Source organism: Pyrus communis, chromosome 11, assembly GCF_041283825.1.
Source record: "Pyrus communis isolate YQ-2024b chromosome 11, ASM4128382v1, whole genome shotgun sequence".
NCBI lineage: Eukaryota > Viridiplantae > Streptophyta > Magnoliopsida > Rosales > Rosaceae > Pyrus > Pyrus communis.
Genome location: NC_142575.1, coordinates 1,114,071 through 1,138,285, shown reverse-complemented (window position 1 = coordinate 1,138,285; position 24,215 = coordinate 1,114,071). Strand labels below are relative to the sequence as shown.

At 38.0% G+C, this 24,215-nt stretch overlaps 1 protein-coding gene across 2 annotated transcripts; it reads left to right on the top strand.

The window, feature by feature from the left end:
* Positions 1-1,850: 1,850 nt before the first annotated feature.
* Positions 1,851-9,677, top strand: LOC137741539 (receptor-like protein 3). Of its 2 annotated transcripts, XM_068481237.2 has the most exons (3): positions 1,851-3,405; positions 8,388-9,259; positions 9,346-9,677. In XM_068481237.2, the coding sequence occupies exons 1-3, from the start codon at positions 1,918-1,920 to the stop codon at positions 9,563-9,565; spliced, it is 2,580 nt and encodes an 859-aa protein (XP_068337338.2). In that variant the 5' UTR covers positions 1,851-1,917; the 3' UTR covers positions 9,566-9,677. The 2 variants fall into 2 exon arrangements, 1 of the variants encoding a protein (XP_068337338.2); XR_015952840.1 differs by lacking the exon at positions 1,851-3,405 and having other exon boundaries at positions 9,127-9,259; positions 9,357-9,490.
* The last annotated feature ends 14,538 nt before the right edge of the window (positions 9,678-24,215 follow it).

Below are 24,215 nucleotides of genomic sequence, written 5' to 3'. Positions count from 1 at the left end.
CCCAAGAAAAACAAAAGCAAAATGCTCCATTAATTTCCTTTGATCATGACATAAATAAACCATTGAGTCCAATCTGCTAAGAAGAACAAAATCAACTTCGATAAGTTGGCATGTCAATGTCCAGAAAGCATTCTTCGTGATAATGATTATACTTTGCAATTTCGAAGTCAAATACACAGAAAAAATATATATAGTAGTGAAATAGGTCACGCATGGTAAATTTATGCTATTTTATATTAAACAATTATTACGCGTAACTATATCATTTATTTTTATACAAGAGATATTTAAAGCGGAAAAATCAATCACATAACTTTGCACGCTGTTAAATCAAGGAGAATTTTCTGATAAATAAATAAATTAATGATCATCTCACTTCTACTTATTCTTAACTATATAATTATTCTTCAGTTAGTTCATAACTCTCCTATTTAATCAAAATTCCTTAACTTGATTGCATCTAAAAAATTGTCCAAAGTGATTAATAGTGTTTCTACTTTCTATTCAAAGCACTTTTAATAAACAACATTTTTGAAGGGTTTTAAACTCTTCCAAAAGCACTAGCCCAAAGTCAATGTAAACCTTCTAATACGTTGCCAACCCATGATTAGACCCTCCATTAGTGACGTCCCATTTCACCTATGGCGTGGTTACGAAACCCGACTGGAATGGGAAGAAACGGAATGGCACTTCTCTCAAAGCATTCCAGCATTTACCAAGCTTGTGAGGAATCAAAAAATAGGTGGGTCCTGGTTCTTCTAAAATTAGTAATTAAATTTCTAAATTATTCAGAATTAGAATACTTAGATGGAGGTGATATTTAGATTTCGGGGTGAAGGTTCCAGCTAGAATCAAACTTTTCAGCCTAAAATACTCATACATTTATTACTTGTAACTCAAATGATTAAAAATATTTACCGTTGCATTTGAGTCCGAGATTTGATTATCCTCTTCTTCACTATTGATTGTATCCAAAAGGAAAAATAAAGAATTGTAATCTAAACGCATTTGGCCACTTTGAAGTCAATAAGTGACTCTTTGAAGTCTTTTGTTTGTTGTTTACTTGTTTACTCTTAAAGTCAAACCAAACCACTCCAAATCCATAAAAGATCTTTGAAGAAATTGGGAAATAGAAGACAAAACCACATTACATACATACATAGTACGTGTGTGTATATATATATAATTGTTATTAGTACTCTAAAAATCTCATTTTGCACTCCAAACTTTCTATAATTAGAAAGAAAAATACATTTATGAGAAGTGTAGAATGAGATTTTAATAGTGTTAATAACACTTTCCACACACACACACACGTACACACATACATATTGATCAATATAAAAGCTTGCAAGTTGCTACTTAACAATATTTATATGCAGCTGTCATGGCTTCCAGAAGATGTATATACTGCACAAGTTGATTCACATTTGATGTATATGTATTTTTTGTTGTTCAAAGATGTATATGTATACGTGTATACGAGTGATGCTTGCGATCCAAGCGAACGCAGCGCTCTCACGACCTTCTCTCGCTCTCCGTCTTCTCCTCCGTTGAACTGGACTACTACTTCCAGTTGATTGTTGCCAGTGGGAAGGCATCACCTGTGAACAAAATGCTCCATTAATTTCCCTTGATCATGCCTTAAGTAGACCACTGAGTCCAATCTGCTAAGAAGAAAAAAGACAAGTTGGCATGTCAAAGTCAATGTCCAAAACTTCAAGCATTCTTCGTGTTATTTATTACTAGCCTTCACGCTTACACATGTGCAAAAGATATTTGAGGTATTCAACAATTGCCCTCCTGATACGTAGCTCTTCCAAAAAGCACGACGCCAAAGTCAATGTAAACCTTCAGATACGTTGCTGCCAAGTTGCAAACCCGTCATTAGACCCTTTGTTAATTTTCTATGCTCCCATGTTCTGCAGGTTTGTTTATTTTCTATATAAGTGGAAAGCAAAGAATTCAAAACTCGAACATTGCGCACAAGAATTCGAACCATCACCTAATTACCTTCTTCCCTTTGTTAATTTCCACCTCCTTTGCTCCAAACAAAGGAGTGTATATATACCCCTGAAACGATGTGAGCAATATAATTCCAGTGCAGACATAGCGAAAAACATCATGCCGGAAGCTAGCCGCGTAATAACTTACGGAGTCCTCTTCCTGTTTTTTTTGTTGTCTACTTTCATTTCTACAAACCATGCTTGCAAGGAGGCAGATCACAACTCTCTTTTGTCATCTTTTGATATATCTTCTTCTCGTTTAAATTGGTCTTCTAGCGATTGTTGTCACTGGGAAGGCATCACTTGTGATGCCGATGCTAGGGTAACACATGTTTCGTTGCCCTCTAAGCGGCTCCAAGGAAGCATTTCTCGCTCCCTTGGAAGCCTCACGCATCTTTCGCACCTCAATCTCTCCCACAATCTGCTTTCCGGTCCTCTGGAAGTTGGACTCTTCTTGTCCTCGAATCGCCTTGAAATCCTTGATTTGAGCTACAACCTTCTCTCCGGAGAATTACCCTTGTTTCTATCATCTAGTTACATTCAAATAGTGGATTTGTCGAACAATCAATTCAATGCTACAATTCCTTCTTCATTCCTCCAGCATGCCGGGAATTTGAGCTGTTTGAATATCAGCAATAATCATTTTACAGGCCAAATACCTTCCTCTATCTGTCTTCGTTCCTCCTCGCTTAGAGTCTTGGATTTCTCCCACAATAATTTCAGTGGCCCAATTCCTCTCGGACTAGGAAACTGTTCCGAATTGGAGGTCTTTCGTGCTGGCGACAATACTCTCTCAGGGTCCCTTCCTGCTGATATCTACAATGCTCAGGCACTTCAAGAAATTTCATTATCTACCAATGGGCTTGTCGGACCCATCAGTGAGAATGTTGGGAAGCTCTCCAAATTAAAGTTCTTGCGCCTTCATTACAACAATCTCCAAGGTCATCTGCCCCCATCTTTGATGAATTGCACAAACCTTGTTGAAATAAATCTGGGATTCAACTTTTTTAGTGGGAATATCTCTGTGCTCGATTTCTCTAAACTTACTAAACTTAGTAAACTAGATTCTGTAAGTAATAATCTAACAGGTACCTTGCCAATAAGCCTCTACTCATGCAAGTCCCTCAAAGCACTTCGACTGTGTTCAAATGATTTCGGGGGCCAAATCCAACCTGAGATTCTGCAATTGAAAAACTTGACCTTCCTCTCGCTTACTCATAACAGACTAACCAATGTCACGGGGGCAATGAAGATACTCACGGGTTTCAAAAGTCTCAAGGTGCTCCTTCTTGCAAAAAATTTTAAAGGTGAAGAGATGCCAGATGGGGATATAACTGTCGATTCCGGGTTACAAAATCTGTGTGTTTTCAATTTACATATGTGTCATATGACAGGGCACATACCTGTTGGAAATTCAAATCAAAAAAAGGTTGCTACTAGCCATTGTTGAAAATCAATGTCAAAGTTAGGCATGGAAAGTTAGGCAATGTTAGGTATGGTTGAATAAAAATTATTAGGTGCATTTAATGTGTTTTGTGTGGTAATAAATAATCTTAGTTTAATCATTTGGTTTGCTATAAATACCCAAGTTCTCAAGCATTGTAAATCATCCCATCCAAATCCCACTTCCAATTGTGAAGAAGCTTGTAAGCTTTCTTATTCCAATAGTTTGTAAACCTTTTCATATATCAAAGTTCAAGTGTTTTGCCAAAGCTTGTTGCTTCCCTCCTTTCTCTATTTCTTTCTTTGTCCAATTTTATTTGAGAGTGCAAAGTGAAAGAGGTGTGATAGAGTTTGTAAACTTATCACCCACATATTTTGGTATTGAGTTAGTAAACTGTCAAATACCAACAATTGGTATCAGAGCCAGAATACCACTCTGGCAGGTGCAGCAGTTATGGCGTCCAACTTAGTGCAACTCCAAGTTCCCACATTGAAGAAAGAAAATTATGAAAGATGGTGCATCCAATTCAAAGCATTGTTTGGATCACAGGAGCTATGGGAAGTTGTCAGTAGTGGGTATGTTGTACCCACTGCCGAGCAAGAAGCCGTATATACTGCGGATCAAAGGAACACTCTCAAGGACTTACGAAAGAAGGACCAAAAGGCGTTGTATCTTCTATACCAGGGTTTGGAAGATTCAACGTTCGAGAAGGTTGCAGAAGCAACAACGAGCAAGCAAGTATGGGATACACTCAGTACAATCTACAAAGGAGTAGATCGAGTCAAGAAAGTGAGGTTACAATCACTTCGAGCAGATTTTGAAACTGCTCATATGAATGAAGGGGAGAGCATCTCCGACTATCACTCAAGGCTCATTGTGATAGTAAATCAGATGAGGAGAAATGGCGAGAGACTCGATGAAGTACGAGTTGTGGAGAAGATACTCCGGTCACTCACATCTAAGTTTGAGCATGTGGTGACTGCCATTGAGGAATCCAAGGATTTGGAGGTGATGAGCGCAGAAGAGCTACTAGGATCCCTCCTAGTTCACGAGCAACGCATTCAGAAGAATGCAAGCCCCACAACGCTAGAGCAAGCTTTGGAGTCAAAGTTGAATATTGACAAACCAAATAAAGGTCGTGGGCAGTGGAACTCACGTCGTGGGAGCTCATCCAACCGTAGCCGAGGACGAGCTCGAGGAAGAGGTCGAGGCTATGCACAAAATCAAGGTCAGTCTCAGGAGTGGAGATCTACTCGAGGAAAGGCGCATATCCAGTGTCACAACTGTAAGCAATATGGACATTATGCCAATGAATGTTCACATAAAATTGGTGAGCATGTCAACATGGCAGAATCAAGTGGAAATACTGATGAAAAACTTACAGTCTTACTAGCACACCATGATTCCAGTAGCCAACAAGATGTTTGGTATTTGGACTCTGGTGCAAGCAATCACATGTGTGGAAAGAAGGAGTTTTTTGCCGAACTCAAAAAAGGGGCCTATGGATCTGTAAGTCTTGGTGACTCCTCAAAGTTGCCAGTTGAAGGCAAAGGGAAGATCAAGATCATCCAGAAGGATGGAAGAGAAGAATACATCTCCGATACCTACTACATACCAGGTATGAAGAGCAACATTCTGAGCATTGGTCAACTGCTCCAGAAAGGGTACATTATACATATGGAGAACATGCTTCTCACTCTCAGGAATGCAAGGAGAAAGCTTATTGCACGTGTTCGAATGTCAAAGAACCGGATGTTTCCGTTGAATTTGAACACAAAGATTGGAAGCTGCAACATCGGTGTAATGGAAGATGAGTCATGGAAATGGCATCTTCGATTTGGCCATCTTAATTTCAATGGCCTAAAGTTGCTGTCAAGTGGAGGAATGGTTCGTGGTCTACCCCAGATTGAAGCCACACGCCAAGTATGTGAAGGTTGTGTGCTTGGCAAGCAAGCACGACTATCGTTTCCTGTTGGTGATACATGGAGAGCAAAGGCACCACTGCAGTTGGTGCACACAGATATATGTGGTCCATTGGATCCCATGTCTTATGGAGGTAATAGGTATTTTATTACCTTCATTGATGATTTCAGTAGAAAGACTTGGGTCTATTTTCTCAAGGAGAAGTCAGCTGCCCTAAAAATTTTCAAGGAGTTCAAGGCACTCACAGAGGCAGAAAGTAACCACAAGCTTGTGGCTGTGAGATCAGATAGAGGTGGAGAGTACACCTCCAATGCTTTCCAAGCATACTGCAAGGAGCAAGGAATTAGGCATCAACTTACTGCTGCCTATACCCCACAGCAAAATGGGATAGCCGAAAGAAAGAATCGAACCATCCTTGACATGACAAGGTCCATGCTTAAGGAGAAGAATTTGCCAAAAGAGTTATGGGCAGAAGCTGTAGCTTGTTCGATTTATTTGTTGAATCGATGTCCAACAAAGAGTGTCAAGAGGATGACACCACAAGAGGCTTGGAGTGGATACAAGCCGAATGTTACACACCTAAGAATTTTTGGGTGTGTTGCATATGCTCAAGTTCCAGAAGCCAAGAGGAGGAAACTTGATGATAGAGGTGAGAAGTGTGTGTTTGTGGGCTATAGTGAAGAGTCCAAGGCATACAAGCTCTACAACCCACTAACTGGCAAACTAGTGGTTAGTAGAGATGTCATCTTCAGTGAGGAAGAGACATGGACGTGGAACAACAAAGAAGTCAGTAAAGAGAAGATCGTCTCCACTGATTTTGAAGAACCAGAAGTTGTACCACCGATTGAGCAACAGCCTGCTCAAACAATCACAACAACTCCAGTGCACAGAATTGCAAGGAGTGGTCCTACATCTAGTGAGGAAAGCAGCTCCTCAACTCCAGTGAGGTTAAGGAGTCTCACAGAGATTTATGGACAAGAAGAAGAAGAAGAAACCAACCTTTTCTGCTTGTATGCAGACCACGAGCCTTTCTCATTCAATGAAGCTGTGGAAGAAGATTGTTGGAAGAAAGCCATGGAAGAAGAGATCCATGCCATCGAGAAGAATGACACTTGGGAGCTGACAAAGCTCCCACCAAATCAGAAGGCTATTGGTGTCAAGTGGGTTTACAAGATCAAACGCACTGCAGATGGGAGTGTGGATCGATACAAATCAAGGCTTGTAGCAAAGGGCTACAAACAGAAGTATGGAGTGGACTATGATGAAGTCTATGCTCCAGTTGCGAGACTTGACACGGTAAGATTGCTAATCTCTCTTGCCGCACATCATAAATGGAAAATTTATCAACTAGATGTCAAGTCAGCCTTCCTTAATGGAGTACTTGAGGAAGAAGTGTACGTGGAACAACCGGAAGGCTTCCAAGTACAAGGAGAAGAAGATAAGGTGTATCGTTTGAAGAAGGCTTTGTACGGCCTCAAGCAAGCACCACGAGCTTGGAACTCAAGGATCGACAACTACCTTCACCAAAATGGATTTCAGAAATGTCCATACGAGCATTCAGTTTACATGAAGAATGGTGAAAAATGGGAGTTCTTAATTATTTGTCTCTATGTAGATGATTTATTGTTTACAGGAAACAATGAGGCAATGTTCCATGAGTTCAAGCAATCCATGTTCAGTGAATTTGAGATGACTGACAATGGATTAATGTCATACTTTCTTGGCATAGAAGTGAAGCAAGAAAGTGATGGTATCTACATCTCTCAACAAAGGTACATGAGAGACATATTGAAGAAGTTCAATATGGACAAGTGCAACACTGTCAATACCCCAGTCGCAACTGGATTGAAGCTGTCCAAAGGAGGAGAGGGTGAGTTTGTAAACTCAACAGTGTACAAAAGCCTCGTTGGAAGCCTAAGGTACCTTACAATCACAAGACCTGATATAGTTTATGGTGTTGGACTCGTGAGTCGATACATGGAAACACCAAGGGAGTCTCATTGGCTGGCCGCCAAGAGAATTTTGAGGTACATAAGAGGTACTCTAAACTATGGTCTATTTTATAATTTTGGTGAAGATGCAAAATTATTTGGTTATTCAGATAGTGATTGGGGAGGTGACCAAGATGAAAGGAAAAGCACAACTGGCTATGTGTTTTTTCTAGGATCAACAGCTTTCTCATGGACTTCAAAGAAGCAATCAATTGTTGCTTTGTCATCATGTGAAGCCGAGTATGTTGCTGTAGCCTCAACCGTGTGTGAGGCAATTTGGTTAAGAAATCTGTTGAAGTCAGTGTGTCATCCACAAGTGGAATCGACTGTGATTCACGTAGATAACGTGTCTGCAATCAAACTTGCAAAGAATCCTGTTCAACATGGAAGGAGCAAGCACATTGATACCAGGTTCCATTTTCTAAGGGACCATGTGAAGCAAAAGACAATTGAACTTGTCTACTGTCACACCAAGGAACAAGTGGCAGACATCTTCACAAAGCCATTGCCAATTGAAACATTCCGGCTACTGCGTGAAATGCTAGGAATGAAGGCGTTTTGATTTGAGGAGGTGTGTTGGAAATTCAAATCAAAAAAAGGTTGCTACTAGCCATTGTTGAAAATCAATGTCAAAGTTAGGCATGGAAAGTTAGGCAATGTTAGGTATGGTTGAATAAAAATTATTAGGTGCATTTAATGTGTTTTGTGTGGTAATAAATAATCTTAGTTTAATCATTTGGTTTGCTATAAATACCCAAGTTCTCAAGCATTGTAAATCATCCCATCCAAATCCCACTTCCAATTGTGAAGAAGCTTGTAAGCTTTCTTATTCCAATAGTTTGTAAACCTTTTCATATATCAAAGTTCAAGTGTTTTGCCAAAGCTTGTTGCTTCCCTCCTTTCTCTATTTCTTTCTTTGTCCAATTTTATTTGAGAGTGCAAAGTGAAAGAGGTGTGATAGAGTTTGTAAACTTATCACCCACATATTTTGGTATTGAGTTAGTAAACTGTCAAATACCAACAATACCTGCATGGATTTCAAAGCTTGGGAAACTGGAAGTCCTGGATTTGTCTTTTAACAGACTCACTGGCACAATACCTGGTTGGTTGGGGACTCTTCCGCATCTTTTCTTTTTGTTGTTGAATGACAACTTGATTTCGGGTGAATTTCCAAAGGAGCTTTGCAGACTACAAGAATTAGTATCGCAAAAGGCTGCAAATGAAACAGGCCATTGTTCTCTTGAGTTGCCCGTCTACTTTCAACGCGCTAATAATGCAACTGTGTTGTCTTCACAGTACAAGTATCTGCCCAACATGCCAAGAGTAATCTCCCTCAGGAACAACAGTTTAAGCGGCAGCATACCCTTTGAGATTGGCCAATTGCAATTTCTTCAACAACTTGATCTAAGCATCAACAACTTCTCTGGCAACATTCCAGACCAAATAGCCAACCTCACAAAGTTGGAGAGATTAGAACTCAACAGTAACCGTCTGTCAGGCGAAATCCCATCATCACTATCAAATCTCCATTTCTTGTCTACATTTACTGTTGCATACAATAATCTTGAAGGAAAAATACCAGCCGGCACTCAGCTCCAAGGCTTCAGTGTCTCTGCATTCGAAGGGAATCCGAAACTGTGCGGTGCCCCACTTTCAAACCAGTGCTTTCCAAGTAATGGCAATGATGCAGATGAGAATGAGAACAATCAGGATTTGGACGATGATGAGGAGCAAAGTCTATGGTTTGGGTTATCCATTATGCTTGGTTTCTTTGTAGGGTTATTGGGATTCTGTTGCCCTTTGCTTCTCAAGAGGACGTGGAGTTATGCATATTTCCAACTCCTTGACAATATTCAACTCATGGTTTATCTGAAGTGGAGAAGGCTTAGAAGAAGGTAGAGTTCTAGAATCTAGACTCTATGTTCATTTTTCTTTTTTCGATTTGTTTTCAATTCCTAATTCTTGTTCTTCTTCTTAACAGGAAAGCCCAAGGCCAAGGCCAAGTCCAAGTCCCAAATCAAAAGGACGAAGTTAAAAGCAGCAAACCGGATAGTGAAACCGAGAGTACAAATCAGTCAGAATATGCAAACAACAGTATCTCCTTCATGGTCCCTGACAACTTCCAAACCACCTCTCTCGTCAATGTTCCAGTTAAAGCTCGCTGCCCAGAAGATGAAGAAATATTAATATGTACGGATTGAGCCAGAAATTCTCTAGTGCAAAATATCTATTTAAGAGTAGGATGTTCATTCCCTAATCAGATTGTAAGTTGAATAGCTCTTTTATTTATTTTCTCTCTTTGTTTAGCCAAAATTATGGACCAAACTATCAATCATCAGTTGAGATCACGATGGAAGTTTGATAACATATTAGATGATTTTACACGTGAATAAAGCCTAAGAGTATACATCACATATGTTTAACCACAAAAGGGTATGTCACATGATGAATCAAACTATTCGTGAAAATCTCCTCGATTTTCATAAACTTGCACAATCAGTTTGGTTAAGAAGAAAACTGAAACTAACATAAGAGTCCTAATTGAATTTGATACTACACATCAAAATCTGTGTGTATGCAGAATCATTGAGAAGGGTTTTTATTTTTTCCGAAAGTAAAACAAAAAAAACTAGTGTAAGTTGGGTTTTCCCTTACTTCTTCTAGTTTGCACGAGTTGAAAGTCGGAAGTCGTTTAACGAATCCCAACACGAGCAGAAGCCGAAAATCACAGAGCTCCAACTTTCACAAGAGGAGGCGATTCAGAAAATCTGTTACAGTGGCACCTAAGTTGGTAACCCTGCAAATTGGCCATTGTTGTGCTTTTAAAATGACTAAAAGCACTTTTAAAGAAAATGTTTATGTGCTTCTTTTAGGAAGCACTTTATATGCTTTTCCAAAATTTACTTGCATCTTTACTAATGATTGGTTCTAAAAACATTTTCACCAAAAACGCTTTTTGTCACTTTAAAAGCACATCCAAACGAGCTCTATAACTTTGCAAGAGAAATGTTAAGTAGATTCTATCAAAATGAGATTCTCTCAAAATTAGACTTTTTGTAAACTCTCTGTCACTTTATATTTTTGGCACATTGTTTTGTATTGTTGACACGAGAATTTGCATTAAACTATGAGGTGGCAAAGAGTTCATAAAAAGTTTCATTTTAAGTGATTCTCTTTAGCATTGTTGAGCAAAAATTGTACACAATATGTAAACCAATAATTCACTCGACACAATTTCACCCTTATTCATTTTTCGAAGAGGGTTTTATTAAATTGAGTTCGACCCATTCTAGGCTACGTGCCTATTAATTACAACCCTTCTTTTGAAAAAGGAATACCCTTTGATTCTAATATGAATAAATCATAACTTGGGGATTTGGGTGTTTGTTTGATTTTGTGACTGCATCTAGGTAGAGCCCTAGATTGCCTACGTACGCTCATTGAGGGATCAAGTCACTCGTAGTTCCTTATGTATTTGTTAGCAGTTTCAGCTCATGCAGGCAAGGAGCATTTCATGCCTTGTGCAATTTTAGCTCATGCGGGCGAGGATTTTAAGCCATTGGAGCGTTTGTAACAACCCGTCTCGGGATTTACTGAACAAAAAGGATATTTTTGTATTTTCACTAAGTTTGGGGGATACTTTCCTTTTTAAAAATTGTTTTTGGGTCTTAAATGGTGTGCCCAAGGGGCCCACCCCCTGATTTTGTCCCCCGAGCCTCTCGTCTCTCTTGTCTCTCAGTTCTCTACTCTCTCATTTCCCTCATTTCTCCCTCACTTTTCTCCTCTCTCTCCCCCGAAACTATCTGCATCTCTCTCCCTTCTCTGCGTTATCCCCCTCATCTTTGAAAACAACCCACACCCTCGTGCCCACACCTCATCAACGACGACAGCATCACCATCATCACCACGTTAGCTCTTTCCCTCTTCATCTCTGTCGAGCATAGAGAAACTCCGACGAGTTCCTCGTCCTTTCGTTTTGGGTAAGCCTCAAATGACACACCCAGACCAAAATCAGGGCGTGCTGGCCGTCACGTGAGGGTGACGTAACCATGTGCATAGTGCAGAAGCTAAAAATAATAATAAAAGTACGAATAAATAAAAACCAAGCTTTACACTGAGTAGATAACAAACAAGTGCAAGCGTAAGTGTGAAAAACAATATTCAGAGCGCAAAAGACCTAGTGCAGTCCAGGGAAACAAACACTAAATAAACACACCCAAAGGCGGTCCTACACTGGTGATAATTTGTCAGATATGCCGTGAATTCCTCGAGAGCCACCAAAAGAGCTATCCAAACTAGAACCTGGAGGGGCGCAAAACAGAAACTGTGAGTGGGCAAAAACAAAGCTTTTCAAAATCATTTCAATATAAAAAATTCTAAACCCTCGCCGTAAAACCTGTATAGTTTTCCAGAAAATAGAATATGCACATATATTTAAAACATGCTTAGAAATATGTCATGTCGAATGCCTCTAAACAAAATGTAAGTACTCAGGTAATGTCAATCAATGCCATGTAATCTATCAACTGGAGTCACCTAACGTGACATGTACGCCTGAATCTAGAGCTTAAATCTCCAACTCACTAACTATACCTGCACACGAGTCGGAACCACCTAAAGTGGTCTCTACGATAGGACTGGGTGTAAATAAATACGCTCAAGTGCTACAATCACGTGAAGACTGGGCGAATAATCGCGGGTCACCTACGAGTCGGAACCACCTAAAGTGGTCTATACGACAGGACTGTGCACCTAACTTGGATCCAAGATAAGTGTGTGGTGCAGGAGGTAAACATCACATGAAGGACTGTGCCCTACTCTGGTCGGGAGCACTAACACCGAGGGTGCAGGTTATGAGCTCTATATGCATCTCAAATCACTACTAAACACAAACATAAACCACAACTTACCTGGCACTTACCTGTGCGTCCACAGCACCAAACATACATATATGTAACTACTAATGCATAATTAAATAGGCAAACGCAATGCATGGCATTTAAAACATATAAATATTTCGTTTCGTTTTCTAGGAAAATCACAAGTATATAAGTATATACGGAAAACCAAAAGCCCACTCACTGGTATGTAGAAGGGTCGTAACCCCCTTACCTCGAGTGACTGCGCTTATCCTTGGGATAGGTCTCACCTATATGCGAAACAACTATAAAAATGTTAATTTAAGCACATAACCCAAACTAGGTAATAACTTCTCATACAATGCTCAAATGGGGTGTGTGAATACACCAACGTGATCTACTCAACCTCACGAACACCCCCATATTTTTAAAATAATTTTTCGATGTCTCACGCGCCCTCACGCACCGGCCAAGGCACGGCCACACGTGCAGGCGCGTGCCTGGCACACTGACGGCGTCAATTAACGCCATCAAGAATATTCAGTTAAAACTAATAGATTCCATTACAGTTAACCTAACGCCGTTAGGAATATTCCGTCTAAGCTGACGAAATATTCCGTCGTCTTCTCCGGCCAACCTTCGGCGTGGTCGCCGTAGCCGGAAAACTGGAAAATTTTCTAAACTTCATTTCTCACTCGTTTTTCCACCAAATTCCACGAAATTGGTACCAAAATGAAGCTTACAACTAGTAGAACAAAACCTTACCACTTTCAAGCACTAAAACTAGCGGAATCTCGCTGGAAAAACTTCACAAAATCCAGCCAAACCTGCAACTCACGATCCCGACGTCCAAAACCTTCAAACGAACCACCCCGAGCTTCCTAAGGACCTCACCAAGCTTCTTACAAGCTTCAAATTCCCTGAAATTCAATAATTCAGTGTGCATGAACAGTGACCAAATCGGGGATCTCGAGTTTGACGTGAAAACAAAGGTTTCCTTACCTGAAATAGGTATGGTTGAACTCGTATGAAGCTCATGAACACAAAGGTATAATTTTCTTCCTCGATCCATAACATGTTCGAAGGATGTGGTTCTTGTCCATACGTAAGAAGAAGAAGGGAAAGAGACAGAAAGACTCGGGACAGGGCAGAAGATGAAAATGAGTGTGGGTGTGTGTGTGTGGTTTAAAAGTAGCCAACCAAAACCCCAAAAATAACCACAAAACGAAACAAAACCACTAGGGGCAAAATCGTCATTTCATCCCTACAATATGAAATAATCTGGGACAGGCTGTCATATCAAAACACTCCAAATGCTTCTTTTTTCATCTCTATAGTTCTATTCTGACCCTCTAGTTATGTTTTGGACGTCAAACCACAAAGAAACACGTCAGGGAGACTTCTCCAGATTTCTCGCGAGAAACCAATGGCTTTCGAGGAAATTTCCAGCCAAACCACGATGAGTTGGCCAGCGTGCAAGGTATCAATCTCTTTGTATCACCGAGTACTACAACTTTCCTTTTTGTTTCACCCAATTTCATGGAATATTGAAGAAGTTATATCCATTTGAATCTTACCCAGTTTCCGGCGACCTCCGAGGCTTTCGAGGCGTTTTCCAACCAAACCACGGCGAGTGAGACGTTGTGTAAGGTATTCTCTTTGTCTTTTCGAGAGCTACGATTTCCATTTTTGAATCACTTAATTTCGTCGAGTATTGACAAAGTTATGGACGTTCAAAGTTTGTCTAAATTCCGGCCGAATTCCGGCCTTCTTTTGCGGCGTGAAACCCAGCCTAAGAAACCTCCCAGGCCTTCGGGCCGTTCCTGCCAAACCCAAAACCCTGGGCAGCCCAACCCAACCCTTTTATTATTTTGTTTTGTTAATTTAAAGGCCTTTGGGCCGTTTCCTTTAGGGCCTTCAGCCCGTTAACCCTAAACCCATTTATTTAAACCCTAAAACCCATTAGACCCAAACCCTTTAGGCCCAACCCGGCTCCAACCCTAAGCCCAAGACCCTTTGACCCGTTGACCCGTTGACCCATTGACCGACCCAGTCTGACCGTTGACTCAATCAACGATCAACGTTGACTTTGACTTTGACCGGTCAAAGGTCAATGTTGACTTTTTAGGTTTCGTGCAGGACCCCTCCTATGCTAATTTCGACATCTTGAACCCGTTTCCGATGTCTGTTTTCCGAAATTAAGTCATTTGAGTAGAGTTTGACTAAATGTACCCTGTATGTGCTTAGGGGTAATTTATCATGGCGTTTCCGTCTTCGCTAGTTGCTTGACTTTTTGGCAGCTAAGTACTGTGAGTGGACCCCTTCTAAAAATGCATGTTTTGATAATAGAAATGCATACATGAAAAGCATGATTTGATGACTATGTTTTATGAAACATTTTATGAGATAACATGCTTACTGAGGCTATTTTGAATTATTACTATTTTTCCTATAACTCGTGTTCTTATAGAATATATGATAGATGACGATATGATATTTAGAACATGTTTAGAACACCTTTTTATAGTATAGATGATGGATGACTTTATACTATGAAGTTGATTTTCAATATATGTACGTTCACTGGTTTTGTACTTACCTAGTGGTCATTTCCGCTACGGGATGTAGGGATAGAACCGGTCCGTCCGGGGCGACGGTTTGGTGTTAGCATAGGGCCTGGAATGTGTTTCCTCTGGCTATTTAGCACAGGGACAGGGAGCCGGCATGGGGCCTGGAGTGTATTTTCCTCTGACTGTCTACTCAGAGATGAGGAGCCAGCATGGGGCCTGGGGGTTATCGGATATTTACTAGTGATTATTATATATACAAGTTATGATTTGAGACATTGCACGGCATGCTAGGTTTCGGAAAAACCTATTTTATCATAATGTATGTGTTTTCATAAAACCTGGGGGTTAGTACGTTGAAAACTGTTTTATTATATATATATATATATATATATATATATATATCAACTTGGTCCACTCATGTTTGTTTTGCGCCCCTTTTAGAACTTAGAATCGAGGCGTACAATCCCAGCGTCAAGGCACTTCCGCATTGGCATCTTCGAGTCCTCTCGGTGTAGGATCCATCCTTTGTTTCATTCAATTTTATATAATTTCTTTTAGTGCTCTAGTTAGTTGTATGCTATGAACACGTTCCTTAAATCCATATTCATTATTATTTTATATTTATAAGCTTTATCTATCCCTTGTTTTCAGCATTTGCACTCAATAAATGGCTTTCGTCACCCTCGGGTGTCGGCCATCACGTCCCTATCCTGGTATTCGGAGAATATCGGGATCGGGGCGTGTCAACGTTGGTGCCTTGTGCAGTTTTAGCTCATGCGGGTGAGGACTTTGAACCATTGGAGCTAGATGTGGCTTCGTGCCATTTGAATCTTGTTGCGACTTCGTGCCCTTTTGAATTTAAAGTGGCTTTGTGCCATTTGAGTCTTGTCGCGGCTTCGTGCCATTCGTATCTTGTCACGGCTTCGTGCCATTTGATATTTGACTTTTCTTCGACTTCATGCCATTTAAGACTTGACATGGCTTTGTGCCACTTGAAATTTGGAGCATGGGTTTGTGCCATTTTAGGATTTGATACGGCTTCATGCCATTTGAATTTTGACGCAGCTTTGTGCCATTGTAAATTTGATATGGCTTAGGGACATTTGACGTTTGATACGGCTTCATGCCAGTTGATATCTAACGTGGCTTGGCTTTGTGCCTTTAAATTGGCTTTATGCCATTTGAAGCGGCATTGTTCCATTTGAGCGTCAAGTAAAATTAATGGGTATGTTTGTGATGAACCCACTAATACTTTGGTATTTAACTTTGTCTTGGTGCCGTGCATCTCAGCCTTCATGGATAATTTTAATTTTGATGGAGGCCATGCTCTTAATGCTCACGTGAGTGGCATGAAGGTGTGCTTTTATTTTTTCACTGTAGCTTTCTTCTTTGCACAATGCACTCAAAATTGGAGTAGAACTTCAGAGGAAAAAAAAAGAAGGAGAAATTAGGTTCTCATCTTTCTTTTTACTACTCCTTTGATTAAAACTTTATTCATTTTCAATTTTTTATCAAGGTCCTTGGTATTAATAACATCATTAATTATTTCAAAAATAAAATATTTTTTATTTCTAAATATATTCATTTAATGTTAAAAATGTTACAATTAATAATTTTATATTTATGGCTAAATTTTTTATTGTATATTTTTATTTTTAGTTTGTACCCATTTTTAATTTGCAACCCTTTTTTAATTTTTTTCCAATTTTCTTTTCAGTTTTAATTTGTACCCGTATATTAATTTCTTTTTGTGCCCATATTTTATAAAGTTTTATTTGTATTTGTACCCATATTTTTTTATTTATTTGTACCCATTTTTAATTTTGCTAAATGTACCCATGCTAATTATATGTGCCATTCATGTAATTTTTTTTGAAATTTTTAATCTTAAAATGTACTCATTCTTAAATATACCAATTTGTTATACGTAAAATGTAACATTTTTTTATATAAAATCTATTCAATTTTTTTCTAATCCATTTTGAAACTTATATGGGTACATTCTTTTTTTTTTTTTTTTTTTTTTTTGAATTGAGAATGTATCCATGTGAAATTTAATTGAAGAAATTTACTAATAATATTAAGCCTAATTTTTTTTTTTTTTTTTTTTGGTGATTTTGAAGAATGTACCCATGTTTTGGTACAATAATTTTTTGGTTAATTTTGATGAATGTACCCATGTTTTGGTACAATAATTTTTTGGTTAATTTTGATGAATGTAACCATGTTTATACACACACAATAGTGTATTTATATTTTAATATTTTTAATCCAACAAATTATGGTTTTTTATTTAAAATCTCATTAATATAAACAACTATAAATTTTAATTTTTAATTTTAAAAAATATAGTAACGTACATAGAAATAAATTATCACATTAATTTCAGGAACTTGGATCAAAAATTGAAAGCCAACAAGGTTTTAATCAAAAAAATTTCATAGCTAGAAACCGCATCCAAAGTTTCCAAAAAAAATGTTGGCATCTGTTCCCTTTCTCTTTTCACCGTTGCTTTTATCCATGTGATGCTTCTTTCCATCCTTTTTATTTCTTGGACAAAAGACATAGAAGTAGTAACTCAGAGGTTTTTTGTCTTGTTTCTTTGTAGGTTCAATAGCCTCATTATTTTAAGTATGCTTTTGCTAGGACTTTTCCAGTTGTAAGAGGACATCACTTTCTTTTTTTACTTTACCACCTAATGCTTCCTGCAACACCCACGTGATGGACAAAACTGTTTCTTTCTTCCTCTTTTTCTTGGAACACCCTTCGAAGAATGGAGCAGCGACAACGTGCCAAATTCTTTGAAGTCGTGTTTAACTTTTTGCCAAGAAGTGTATGCATATTTGGTGATTTAAAGAAGGACAGGTTTTTGAGGACATGGTCTGCATACTTCTCGTTCTCAGATCCAAACTTGATAAGACTCCTATATGAATAAAACAAATGAAAGAGTCATTGATTTTCTTCTTGCATATTTAATCTCCATGTGGGACAATCTTCCCTAGCAAACTTACACTGCAGCCCGCACCATTTTTGGTGCTCTATGCGGGCAGCACATCCTTGCCTTCCAAGGCAATTTTTTTCTTGACAACAGCGGCGGCGGTCGGGTTGCTCCCTTGTAGAGTTTCAGTGGCAACCGAGGCGACACAAACAACAGAGACGGATTGGTTGTCGTCTTTCTTCTCTGCCACCTTATTCCTCCATACTTGAAACTTGGGGTGTGATATCCAGACACCCTTTTTTACTTCTTTCACATCTTTTTGGTTTTTAACCATCGGATCGAATGAATTGAAGAAGATCAACGGACATAAATTAACAAGGGTGTGTGAGATGTAAAAAGGGGTGTGTGGATAGCACACCCCTTGAAACTTGTTGTTACTCTCTTTAAAAAAATGGCTTGCAAGTGGGAAAGTCTTCGTGATTTGCTTCAAGTCCTTGCCTTGCAGGCGTTCTACTTTGCTTCTGCTGCACCATTTTCCTTCGTCAAATTTGATGCAAACTCTCCAAAACATCTTCAGTATCTCTTTAATAGGCAGGGACCACTTTTTGTTCTTCCACGCCAAACTGCTGCAATCACCGGGAAAGACCGTGACAATTTGATTTTTGAGGGCATCAGTTGAAGGGCTGCTGCATGTGCGAGCACGGACAGCGGGATGCATGATTGTGAGAGTAACGAAACAATGGAAACACCATTTCTGCACCATTGCCTTATTGTTTGTAGACAACCATCTTCTACAACTTGGTGCACAGAATTTTGAGGTTGTTCCTTGGTTGCTTTTTTACTAGACAAGGCATGAACTCTTGGGCTTACTCAATCAACGTCTCGACGATCTTCTTCCTGTTGGCTTTTCTACATAGACCGGGTCTTCAACTGCCTCATTACGGTGGATAGGAACTTTTGACAGTGATGGCTCAGCGGGGACCGACGCGGGCTACTCCTTTTCTTCTTGGCATGGACGGAGGGCACTGCATCAAAAAACATGATTCTTCTACTTTGAGTCTTCTTTCTTGAAGCGATAACTGCAACCTTTTCCATTTTTTTTGTTCTATGGCTATGGCTGCGTCTTTGTCCCTCGTGGTCTGCTTGCTGCTCAGTGTCGCATCCACATCATTGTTAGACGGTTTGTCGAAGTGGAAGCGAAGAATTATGGCGTGGCTGCTGCCTTCGTTTGGTTTTTTTTTGTCTAACGTCGGCGGTTGCTGGCATAAAATTCTTGTTGCCGACCAAAGTTTTTCAAGACAACGTTTGCCTGCAAAATAAATTTACTGGAGAGAAAATGAAGAGAAAAGAAACATAATTTTGTACCTTCTGATTGTTGCTTGTAGTTTGCTCTTCTTCCTTGAAAATCACCGATAATGGAATTACTTCAACTTCTCTTCCGGTAGTATTTTGTTACTTCTTTCCTCTCTCAATTTCTATCTCAATTTCTACAGCGTACCTCCTCCTATTTTTTTCTGTGTCTTCCTCCCTTCTTACTGTGACTGATGCCTATTTATAGGCGTCATAGGAAGTCTCTGGAGCTTTTACGTGGGGAAGATAGAGGCCATATCCTTCGCCATTTTCTCTTAACCTCTCCCACTAACTGTGTAACTTTCCACGTCTTGCAGAGAAGAATATGAAATCTCGCTCCACGTTGCTTTCCCCCTTTTGTAGGAAGAAATACGTGTCTTTTTTCTTTTCTTTTCTTTTTTTTTTATTTTTTATTTTTGGTTCCTGGTTCTTCTCTCTGTCGACTTGGATTTCTAAGTCTAAACAAGACTTCACGTGGGCAATACTTTTCTTTTGAGAAGTTTGTTTGATGCAAACTTCTTTTATTTTATTTATTTTATTTTATTTTCTTAAGGGGTTTATCTCATGCTAGGTGAGTCACAGAGAAAGGAATTCAAATTCCCCCATTCTGGTGGTTTTGGATAAATAGCATCCTACCAAACCCTTTTTGAATTTCTTTTGATCAGTTCTTTCGCACAAGCTTCTCCCGTACCATTCTTTACTGTTCGTTATTTTTTTAAGAGAAGAACAGAATGGTCAGTAAGGCCTTATACTTTTTCGTTTTATTTGGATTTGAATGAATATTCCGCAACTTCATTTCTTTGTATTCTTGATTTGTTGCAGGTGTCTTTCGGTGGTGACTCTTTGCTTTGGAAACTTGCCTGATGTCTTCGTACAAAACGGGATTTTTTTATCCCTTTGGTTTTGTTATGCAGCTTATTCATCTTTATTTTTATTTTTTTTCAACACATGCATCCAAATTCATGCAAAAAACTAGTGATCAGTCCTTTCCCGGACGCGGTTCTGTGGATTCTCTTTTTAACATGACAAATCAAATCCGTCCAAGATGGGAGACAAGGGGGTATATTTCTCAGTATATAGCTGTACCATTATTCAAGCATGGCCGTTGCTTTTAACTTTTGATCAAGTACAGCTGCTGTGCAGCACCTATGAGCAAAGGAGGGGGATTGTTTGTCCTCTCATTTCTATATTTTTTTCATGTCCTTCTGTGATGTGTGGTCACGGTTAAGCTACGTTAACATTTTATATTAATTTTTTATAGAATTAATAAAACAAAAGGTAATAAGAATATAAAATGTTAACGTAACTTAAGCATGACCACACATCACATGAGGATATAAAGAGAGTATGAAAATGGAAGACCAGACAATCCACCTCCATGAGCAAATATACTTTTTGATATTTGGACTTGGCTTCTTCGTAAGCCAGCATGCATGACAATTATTTTTAATGCATCAGACTCCCTTTTTTTTTTTTTTTTACTCAACAAGCATTCCACTCTCTTTGCAATTCCAAAGTTAAGAAAGAGAAAAAAAATGGGAAGTGTTATTGGCATTGCAAAAATCTCATTCTACACTCCTTACAAGTGTATTTTTCTTTCCAAATATAGAAAGTTTGGAGTGTAGAATGAAATTTTTGGAGTAACAATAACAATTCCCAAAAATACATAGTAGTAAAATAAGTCACACATGGTGGACCTACACCATTCTATGGTAGTAATTTTCAAGGTTCTAAAAAACGCTAGGCGCTAGTCGGGTGGCCTAGGCGAATTTAGGTAAATTTCTTATATATCTTGTAAATAAGTGCATATTGACACTTACAAAAAATTATACTTGTATGAAATTTATGGATAAGATAATAAAAGAATGATAAAATGCAAAAAAAGTATCCAACAAGTCCAAAATTTAAAAACACATTAAGCATATATGCCATATAACCATAGTGAGGAGTATTGTAAGATGACATATGTACAACAAGTTCACAATTTTAAACCACTTAGACTTGGATATGATTTATTTTATTTTATTTTTTAATTTCATTAAAAAATAAATAAATAAATAAACCGCCTAACCCCGCCTAGCCCGCCTAGAGCCCATCAGATTTTTCCCACCGATTTGCAAGAAAACGTCTCGGCTCACCACCGCTCAGCTCCTAGGCGCCGCCTAGGCCGTTTTTTAGAACATTGATAATTTTAACGCGTGATTAATTAATGATGTTCTCATTTCTACTTTTTTATTCTTAACTATATAATTATTTATTTGTTAGTTCATAACTCTCCTATTTAACACTCTTCCTACAACACTTTTATCAAACAACCATTTTCACGGTAAAAATGCTTTTAACTCTTCAAAAAGCACGAGCCCATATTCAATTTAAATTAGGGGTGGGCACGGTTTTAAGTGAAATCGAAAACAAAACCGAAAATTTTTGCGGTTTAGTTCGGTGCGTTTTTTAGGCTAAAATCAAAATAAAACCAAATCATTTTTTTCGGTTCGGTTTTAAACCATTTACAAACAAAATAAAAAAAATAGCTTCAATTCTCTTATCTTTATTTAATTTGTCAACTCCCTATACTCTTTCAATGTCGTTTCGTAACAATATTATCAAACCATGAAAAATAGATTGCTGAAAGATTAACTAGCAATGTAAGTTCCAAATTCGTGTTGGAAAATATAGTTTCCTGCTAGACTTGTTGAATTGGAAAGGAGCAAAAGGGACTTCTCATCTACGGGCAGATTAGAAGGAGGAAACACCTTCTCTTTCAAATCAAAACAATGTTGTTGACTCTGGAGCTGTGAAAGAGAACTTACAGGCTTACAGTGGTTCATTGTTTGGGGGTGGGGGGTTTACCCTCCAAGAATCAAAGTTGTTGCACGGTGAGCGTGAGACAAATTGATTTGCAAATTTTGTTTGTGTAAGGTGTGAAGAACATATGAGAGTTGGGAGACAAAGAATGGTTGGATGAGTGACCGAGAGTCGAAGACTAAGAGAGAGATGAATTTCTGGCATGGTCGAGTCATACTAAAGTTATGCACTTTAACAAACAATCAACTATAACACGACACCTAATATGGGTATTTAATTAAATATTTTATTTTTTGCAGTGCGGTTCGGTTTCAAAAGGCCGAAACCACAGCCAAACCATTTTCCTTCACTGCGGTTCGGTTTCAAACCGAAACCATTTCAAAACTACAAACCCAGACCGTTCGGTGCGATTCGGTTTGATTCGTGTTTCGATTTCGATTTCTGGTTTCAAGTGCCCACCCCTAATTTAAACCATTTTTCAAGACAAAAGTGCTTTTAACTCTTCAAAAAGCACGAGCCCAAAATCAATTTAAACCTTCTAATACGTTGCCAACCCAATTATTAGACCTTCCGTTAGTGACGCACTACTACAAAAGGGGGCTATAGTGTCGGAGGGTGGTGTCGCTTTAATCTAATATAGTAGCGGATTAGGCAGTTGCGACACTAACTGAACATGACGTCGGATTTACTGTCGCTTATAAGCGTTATTAAATGTTTATGTCGCTTTTAAACCGACGTAAACATATATTTTAATAATTTTTAAATACTAGTGTCGCTTTTAAACCGACGTAAACATTATTTTAATAATTTTTAAATACTAGTGTCGCTTTTAAGCGACATAAAGTGTGTATATATATATATATATATTAAATTATATATATATTAAATTAAATTTTATATCCCTAAAAACTATAATAATTATATATATATATATATATTAAATTAAATTTTAAAAAATTGGTGATCATTGGATTGGCTTAAATATACATACGATTCAATTTCTTAAGTGTTATACATACAAAATAAATAAATTTAAATCTACTTAATATATATATATATACACACACACTATTGAACTTGATTGGATACGAATTCTATGAAACTAATTTCGACAGTTATAAACGAAAAATCACGATTTAACGGTTATTTTAACTCCGATTTTGATGATTTTTTACAGCTACACTCCTGACCCTATATGAATACAATGAATGGATTCGATCTTCAAATTAAAATATTTACACAAGTGGATACCACAAAATCTTATGTTATACTTAATGAAAGTATAAATAAACTCTAAGTGTTAGTCAATCTATTGTTTTGATGGGATACAAATTCTCCGAAACTAATTTCAACGATCCCAACTGTCAAACTTGTTTGCATATGCTTCAAGATCACATCAGCAAAAAATCACAAAAAACAAACATTCAGAGATCAAGTAACGGGACAAAGCTTTTCGACGGTTATAAACGAAAAATCACGATTTAACGGTTATTTTAACTCCGATTTTGATGATTTTTTACAACTACATTCCTTGACCCTATATGAATAGAATGAATGAATTCGATCTTCAATTTAAAATATTTACACAAGTGGATACCACAAAATCTTATGTTATACTTAATGAAAGTATAAATAAACTCTAAGTGTTAGTCAATCTATTGTTTTGATGGGATACAAATTCTCCGAAACTAATTTCAACGATCCCAACCGTCAAACTTGTTTGCATATGCTTCGAGATCACGTCAGCAAAAAATCACAAAAAACAAACATTCAGAGATCAAGTAACGGGACAAAGCTTTTCGACGGTTATAAACAAAAAATCACGATTTAACGGTTATTTTAACTCCGATTTTGATGATTTTTTACAGCTACACTCCTTGACCCTATATGAATACAATGAATGAATTCGATCTTCAAATTAAAATATTTACACAAGTAGATACCACAAAATCTTATGTTATACTTAATGAAAGTATAAATAAACTCTAAGTATTAGTCAATCTATTGTTTTGATGGGATACGAATTCTCCGAAACTAATTTCAACGATCCGAACCGTCAAACTTGTTTGCATATGCTTCAAGATCACATCAGCAAAAAATCACAAAAAACAAACATTCAGAGATCAAGTAACGGGACAAAGCTTTTCGACGGTTATAAACGAAAAATCACGATTTAACGGTTATTTTAACTCCGATTTTGATGATTTTTTATAGCTACATTCCTTGACCCTATATGAATAGAATGAATGAATTCGATCTTCAATTTAAAATATTTACACAAGTGGATACCACAAAATCTTATGTTATACTTAATGAAAGTATAAATAAA

Excerpts from the sequence above, each read along its gene's own strand:
- LOC137741539 (XM_068481237.2), top strand. The coding sequence starts at position 1,918 with ATGTTCTGCAGGTTTGTTTATTTTCTATATAAGTGGAAAGCAAAGAAT. Across the intron at positions 3,406-8,387 it reads TGTGTCATATGACAGGGCAC|ATACCTGCATGGATTTCAAA; the intron begins ATACCTGTTGGA and ends CAAATACCAACA. Across the intron at positions 9,260-9,345 it reads TGGAGAAGGCTTAGAAGAAG|GAAAGCCCAAGGCCAAGGCC; the intron begins GTAGAGTTCTAG and ends TCTTCTTAACAG.